Source organism: Typha angustifolia, chromosome 11 (genome assembly GCF_048772165.1).
Source record: "Typha angustifolia cultivar Huaian chromosome 11, ASM4877216v1, whole genome shotgun sequence".
NCBI classification, from domain to species: Eukaryota; Viridiplantae; Streptophyta; class Magnoliopsida; order Poales; family Typhaceae; genus Typha; species Typha angustifolia.
Genome location: NC_133249.1, coordinates 14,352,455 through 14,360,355, shown reverse-complemented (window position 1 = coordinate 14,360,355; position 7,901 = coordinate 14,352,455). Strand labels below are relative to the sequence as shown.

Sequence of the window (7,901 nt, the reverse complement as noted above, 5' to 3'; positions counted from 1 at the left end):
TCAAGTAACTTGAGCTCAAGATGTTTTAGTAACAAAAGAATTAATTGAGTTTGAGTTAACTCTTAAATGGGCTACTACTTAATAAACTTAAATTTAACATATAACTAAATCAAAATGTATTCATTATGTATAATATATATGAATGAATATTGATTAAATATTATTGCTAGGCTTGGAACCTGAACTTGAACGAGTCTTATCTAGCAGGCTTGATTATTTTGACGGCCATAGAGATTAGTTCCGAATATTAATTCTTATAGTTTATTGAATAAGGAGGCGGGTCTTAACAACTACTAAACTTTTCAACAGTCAAATCTTCCATACGAGGAGAAAAAAAATGGGCAAAAATTACAACGTGCCCATGATGATGAAAGAAGACAGAGTCGTCCTTCCTTATAAGTCCCCTCTAAGCTCTCAATACTCCACCATCTGCGATCTACCTCTACTTCTTTCTAGCTACTGCTTAATTGCCATGGCTTCTTCTCTAACCTTCGCTGCTCGCCGGAGTAAGCCGACCCTCGTGGCGCCGGCCAGGCCGACGCCCCACGAGTTCAAGGCTTTGTCGGACATCGACGACCAGGAGAGTCTCCGGTTCTACAGATCGGTGGTCTACTTCTACGAGAATGATCCGTCCAAGGAGGGCCAGGACCCCGCGGCGGTCGTGAAGGATGCGGTCTCCAAGGTCTTAGTCCCCTACTACCCCTTTGCTGGTCGCATTCGCGAGCGGCCCGGGAGGAAGCTCGTCGTGGAGTGCACCGGCGAGGGGGTTGAGTTCGTGGAGGCTGATGCCGATGTCCGGTTGGAGGACTTCGGCGACACGCTTTACCCCCCCATTCCTTGCATTGGAGAGCTTCTTTGCTTGCCGGAGAGTAACAAGGCGGTCGTACTTGATCGTCCACTGTTATATATTCAGGTAACTCCTAATGACTAATGTTATTAAACTCTTTTTTCCTTTGTAACTTTAAAAAAAAAAAATACTTTAATTAGGCATCTGTCCATATTGAAATGGCACTATTGTTAACATTAATGAATTTTTAAAGAATGGGTAGTTTGATTTATTTTATTTAGAAATACACCATAATCATGATATATATGAATCTCTAGCCATTGTATCTAGAGAAATAAATAACTTATTTGGTTGAATATCTTTTATAACGATGTATTTATTAAACACATATTTAGTTAGATAATAATGTATTTAATAAAAATATTTAATTAGAGGAGAATAGAAAATATGAGAGGAAAAACGAGTTAGATTGATGATAGAAATAAGAGGAGAGGAGTGGAAAGAGATTAGTTAGTGTTGGGTTGTGATCAAAATGATTGATGGAGTTGAAACCAAAAGACATGACAAAGATGGGTCAAATTAAGATAGTTAGATACAGTGTTTTGCAATTAAGTAGATATCAAAGGACTGGATCTAAGTCTAACTACCGTTTTGGAATACTATTCTTCAGATTTGATATACTAAACCAAACAATAGTTTTTAAATTATATATTGCATCTATTAATGCAACATCTAGAAAAAAATCTCTCAACTAAAGGATCTCTATACTTTTCTCTTATAATTTTAATATAACACAGTTTCGTTAAATTAACACCTTTTGAAAAATAGTTAGATTTAATTAAATCAGAATATTATATAAAAATTATAGAAGAAAATAAAATATCGGAATACAAAATAAGGAAAGAGACGGGTGTTAATTAGAAAATGATGAAAATATATAGTGTTATTAGACCATTTCCCGCTTACATTATCCAACATCTAACGACAAATGCGTACATTTCTATTGTTAGGTAACGAGGCTCAAGTGCGGAGGGTTCATCTTCGGCTTCCAGGTTTGCCATAACATGGTCGACGCGCCGGGGCTGACGCAGTTCCTGACGGCGCTCGCCGAGTTTGCCCGGGGGGCGGCTGCGCCTTCCGTGCAGCCGGTGTGGGCCAGGGAGCTCCTCAACGCTCGCCGCCCGCCGCGGATCACCCACCAGCACCTGGAGTACGAGCCGGTGGCGAAACCCGACAAGGACAAGATACGCCCCGGCCAGGAACTACTCCACCGTCCCTTCTTTTTCTGGGCCGACGATATCGCTGTCCTGCGGCGGAGCGCGCCGCAGCATCTGACGGCCCGATGCTCCCGCTTCGAGCTGATCGCGGCGCACGTGTGGCGGTGCCGCACGGCGGCGCTCGGATACGACCCCGACGACGAGGTGCGGTTCCAGTTCGTAGTCAACGCACGGGGGAAGAGCAACCCGCCGATCCCGGAGGGGTACTACGGCAACGCACTTTCGTACGGGTTTGCGTCGGCGGCGGCGGGGAAGCTGGTCGGCGAGCCACTGGGGTACGCGTTGGCGCTGGTGATGGACGCGAAGGCCAGGGTGATGTCGGACGGGTACTTGCAATCGACGGCGGACTTCTTGGTGTCGAGGGGGAGGCCGAGGATTCAGGTGGCGCGGACGTACCTAGTGACGGACCAGACGAAGGCCGGGCTTGAGACGGTGGACGTCGGGTGGGGGAAGGCTGTGTACGGGGCGGCGGCGACGACGACGTTGGCGACGTTCCACATGCCGGTGAAGAGTAGGAGAGGGGAGGAGGGGATTATGGTGCCCATTGGGTTGCCTCCATGGGCCATGGAGAGGTTTGTGGTGGAGATGGAGAGAATTAAGAATGAGCCGGCTCTTCAAGTGGGTATAAGTTCAAGGCTTTAGAGTAGAGTATAAACGATAATAAGAGGAGATATAAATGTGTAGTATCCAATATATGTTGGGGATAATTATTCTTTCATAAATTATCACCATTTTTCATATATATATATATATATATATATTTTAAAAAAAAAACATAGATAGTTTGGACAATCGATAATATCTTACCTTCCGGTAGTATAAATGAAAAATAAATATGTTATATAACTGCACAGTGGTTTACAAGTGACAATTTATGGATTCCAAAGATATGTGAAAAATTGTGATAGTTAAGATGGTCCAAATATAATTAACCCTTAAAGTTAAGGTACTTATTAATATGTTAGTAGATCGAAATGGTAGTGTTGGTTGAATTAAAATTTTGTTGCAGGCCAATTCATCTATATTAGTTTTGATACAACCTCAAATGCACATCTGTATATATTAGATGAATCTGATTATGTCCACTCTAATCATAGGGTTCATATATTTAATTTTGAGTGCAATTAAAATTATTACACGTACACGATTAATACGTTGACATACAACTAAATCATCTTATACAAATCGGCCCACAAAACAAAAACTTCTCACCTATTTTGGTGTCATGAGAGCTATTACATAACATTCGAGAATAACCATAAACTTAAACTAGTACAATGAGGGCTATATTAGTTTAATACTGAAGCAACAATTTATCTCAAAACCACTGTACCAATACATAGTCTTCTCCATCCTCTTCCCCTATATTGTATTCTTTTTTCCAAAAATATATATCACAGCACCACTAAACCGATATATACCAACATACCTGGGCCTCAAAGAGGCTCCCAAAATTCCAAAGGACCCAAGTACTGGGCTGTGCGCTTAACTGGGGGCTCTAACCATCACTACAGACAGAGAGTGCTTATAAGTCGTCAGACATACGCTATCAATGACGCAAGACGTGGGTCACCAAATCGGACAAAATATGGAACACTGCGAGCCACGTTGTGGACTTTAACTTGATCCACACCAACGACATCAATCTTTATTATCTATGTGAATGACATTTTTGTCACACGCCAGTGATTAATTTGGAGTAGAATGGTATTATATTATGGGGTTGGCAAGTGCTGCCATTTATTGCCCGGCTCCACCACGTCATCCCACCTCTCCCATTCGTCGTCTCCACCTACCAACTGGGAGTGAGTGGATAAGATACGACCATGTCGACCACCAATTAAAATTACCTTTTTTCTTTTAAAAAAATATAAAATATAATAAAGAAAAGAAAAGATTTGGTGCACCAATCTCACGTCCTTTTCACATATTTAAAATACGTGGAATTTGAGGAGGAGTTGATCACCAAATTCCAGTCAACTATACATACCTTTCATCATACATATTGTGTATATATGGGCCTGTGACTTGTCACATTCCACTTGCGCTTATTTTGCAAAAAGAAATTAAGAAGATAAGCCTTGCAAGAACGAGCCACTTCCGGCCGTACACCTAGCACCTCGGCTAAAATTCTCTAGTTTGAGTGACTTATTGTCAATTGTCAAGCAATGACATGGAGGGTGAGAGGCGAGTTTTGAGATTTTGTAGTGCTGATATAGTTATTCTAATTTTTTGTTTAGTGATATAAGAGAGCTTATTGCGAGATATAAATTATTAACCAATAGATGAGAAAAATATATTATTACGACTAAGTAGTTATATTATTGTAGAAAGGTTTATATCATATTTTTGTTGAGAAATTGATAGTTGTTTGGGATAGTTAGCAGGCGAATTAATAATGTATATGGTGATTTTAAGTAGTATTTTACTTTTGGATAATAGATGATATAAGATAGGATATAAATAAGATAAACCGAAGAGAAGCTACATATTTGGAATAACTTAGTGGAAGACTGATTGACCGACCGAATGATTTTCACCTTTTTGGTAGTGGGGGTGGGTGCTCTTCTTATTCTTATTCTTATTTTTATTTTTATTCTTATCCTTATTCTTATTTTTATTCTTGTTGTTATTCTTTCTCCGAAGAAGGGTGCAATCGGAAGTACATCCTCAGCACTTCCACATACCTGAAGATAAGGAATGATCATCTTACTTTTGCTTAGTTGCTGGTCCAGTCTTAGGTTAAAGGTTGAAGACAAGGTTGCATGAGGCCACTAAAAGAATTCAAAACCAAAGTGGGGTTACTAATAAAGAATAATCAAGTTGAAGGATATGATCTTATATTCTAATATTCTTTGAAGTTGAAAGCTTAAATTATATTATATACATATATATATTGAACCATTTTCCAAAATGATCTTGCCGAAAGGCTTTGAGTGTCATCAATTAACCCTTTTATCCTTTGACTTCAATTTTCTTTTTCTTTATTTATAATTTGGGGTTCTTAAAACATAGGGAAAACTGTCTCTTTAGCACTTAAAATTTGTTACGTGATGACTATGGTAATTTGGAGGTCAAAACTATAAATGAGATGGAAAGGCGAAAAGTGCTTATTTATATAGCTTATTGTAATCCTCAGATTAAAACTCATATTACGTTAAGCATAAAAGAAATAAATAGACTAAGGACAAAGGACAGATTAAAGACCTCTCCACCCGTGATTCAAAGATATCATACCTCCAAGACTGTTAGAAATTCAAACTTACTTTTAATCCCACTTAGCCACGGCTAGTCGATTGGAGACAGATGCATGGCAATTGGTTGGCAGAGCGTCTCTCTCTCTCTCTCTCTCTCTCGCTTTGTCCCATCTATTTCCGATGTTAACAATTAATACTGACTTAAAAATGGGAATAATGTTCACACTCAGTTTTGGAAATAATTTGTCAAACACTTTGACGACGACCCACCAAATCTCCACCTACTCCAATCTCCCTACTTGTTGTGTGTCTATATAGATGTGTTGGAAGCATAGCTTACAAATTATCTTATATCAAGCAACTCGATCCTCGCAAAGCAATTCCAACTATGTCATCCCCACCAACCTTCACGGTGCGGCGCGGCGAGCCCGAGCTCGTCGGTCCGGCGGAGCCGACCCCGAAAGAGGTGAAGCCGCTGTCGGACATCGACGACCAGGAAGGGCTACGGTACTACAGCTCCGGGATCCATCTCTACAAGAACGACCCGTCCAAGAAGGGGGTGGACCCTGCGACGGTGATCAAGGAGGCTCTGGCGAAGGCGTTGGTTTACTACTATCCGCTCGCCGGAAGGCTGCGGGAGGCGGCGGGGAGGAAGCTCGTGGTGGAGTGCAGCGGCGAGGGGGTGGCGTTCGTGGAGGCCGACGCCGATATCACGGTGGAGGACTTGGGGGACGTGCAGAGCCCCCCGTTCCCGTGCTTTGAGGAGTTCATCTATGATCCCGATAATGGATCGGAGTGCATCATCGACCGGCCAATTCTTTATATCCAGGTGGGTACTAGTAGTTGTACAATTGAGTAGTAAATAATCTTCCCTCCAATATTATAAAAAGAGAAGAGAAGATGAGACTCTCTTTCTAATTTTCTTCTCGTACTTTTCTTGGAAGAATAGTAAAATGCAACTTTAAGGTAGTTGGATGATAGAGTTCATGTTGGACTTCTTCACTAAAGCTATAACAAGTGCTCTAATGGAAGTCAAAAAGAGGAGAACGGGAGAAAAGGACTCTACTAGCTAGGTTGTGTTCTATAGGGTGCACACGGAGCGATTAAGTTGGATCAACAGCGATATTAAAAAAAAATTAAGGAGATAATTAAACTTGATTAAAGAGAAATTAAATTCAATAGCCAAAATTATATGTGGAAATTTAATTATATGTTATGGATAATTTAGCTCATAAGTTGTATAATCTATATATCCATGCAGGTTACGAGGCTTAAGTGTGGAGGTTTCATCTTCGGCCAACGCTTCTGCCACAACGTCGTCGACGCCCCCGGCGGGATGCAGTTCGAGATCGCCATCGGCGAGCTGGCGCGCGGAGCCGCCGCGCCTTCCGTCACACCGGTGTGGGCCAGGGACATCCTATCCGCCCGCTGCCCGCCGCGTGTCACCCACAAGCATCTCGACTTCGAGGAGCCTGCGGGCGGCGCCGCTGACGGAATAATCACGACCCCACAGGCCGACAAGGTCCGCCACCCCTTCTTCTTCGGGCCGAAGGAGATCGCCGCCCTGAAGAAGCACGCGCCGCCGCACCTCCGGGCGAGCTCGAGGTTCGAGCTCATCACCGCCTGCATCTGGCGGAGCCGCACCATCGCCCTCGGCTACCCCCCCGACGACGAGGTCCGCGTCTCCTTCATCGTCAACGCGCGTGGGAGGAGCAGCGCATGGCTGCCTGAGGGGTTCTACGGGAACGCCTTCGCCTTCTCGGTGGCAGCGACCACCGTGCAGGAGATCCGCAACAAACCCATCGGGTATTGCAAAAAACTCACTATATATATACATATATATATTTTAAATAATTTAAAACTCGTTCTAATATTATCTAAGTATTCTTCCAGATACGCACTAGAGCTGGTTAAAAAGGCGAAGGCGGGGATAACGTACGAATACTTGCAATCCTTGGCGGATTTAATGGTTCTTCGCAGCCGGCCGCTGTTTAATATACTGCGGACGTACATCGTGTCCGACATCAGCCACGCAGGGTTCAAGGACGTCGACTTCGGGTGGGGCGAGGCAGTCTACGGTGGGCCGGCGAAGGGCGGCGAGGGACCTATTCAAGGGGTGGCCAGTTACTATTCCCGGATAAAGAACGACAAGGGCGAGATAGGGACAGTGGTGCCCATTTGCCTGCCGGCCGACGCCATGCCGACGTTCCGTTCGGAGGTCGAGAAGCTGACCAAGGAGCCGCCTACCTTTGATCCCTATGACACCAACTCCGAGTAAAAAATTCTGATGAAAAGTTACAGCATTAATTGTATATTTCTCTCCTATCTTTCTTTCTTTTCTTTTTTTCTCTCTCCTAATATGGAGATGTGAAATAGGTTTAGGGCAACCAGAGTGAAGACATATTAGTTGCTTGAATTATGTCTAATATTCTATATTTCTATATAGCAGTGAGCAATAAAGTTTCCTATGAATAATAAGAAGATACAGATTTAAACTACTTGAGTTGTGGGCAATTGTTAATTTGATTGGTTAATGACAAAATAGTGGCCGTGTGGGACCAAAGTTGGCAAGAACATACAGAGAAAGTTAGTTGCCAGATCGCCTGCCATTCTGCCAATGTGAACGACTAAATAGAAAAA

At 42.7% G+C, this 7,901-nt stretch overlaps 2 protein-coding genes across 2 annotated transcripts; both read left to right on the top strand.

Moving 5' to 3' along the window:
• The first annotated feature begins 360 nt into the window (after positions 1–360).
• LOC140770519 (benzyl alcohol O-benzoyltransferase-like) lies at positions 361–2,894 on the top strand. Its single transcript, XM_073111740.1, has 2 exons — positions 361–913; positions 1,798–2,894. Exons 1-2 carry the CDS (start codon positions 362–364, stop codon positions 2,704–2,706), a joined length of 1,461 nt encoding a protein of 486 aa, XP_072967841.1. The 5' UTR covers position 361; the 3' UTR covers positions 2,707–2,894.
• Positions 2,895–5,600: 2,706 nt separating this feature from the next.
• On the top strand, positions 5,601–7,759 carry LOC140770574 (benzyl alcohol O-benzoyltransferase-like). Its single transcript, XM_073111825.1, has 3 exons — positions 5,601–6,090; positions 6,523–7,067; positions 7,155–7,759. Exons 1-3 carry the CDS (start codon positions 5,650–5,652, stop codon positions 7,537–7,539), a joined length of 1,371 nt encoding a protein of 456 aa, XP_072967926.1. The 5' UTR covers positions 5,601–5,649; the 3' UTR covers positions 7,540–7,759.
• The last annotated feature ends 142 nt before the right edge of the window (positions 7,760–7,901 follow it).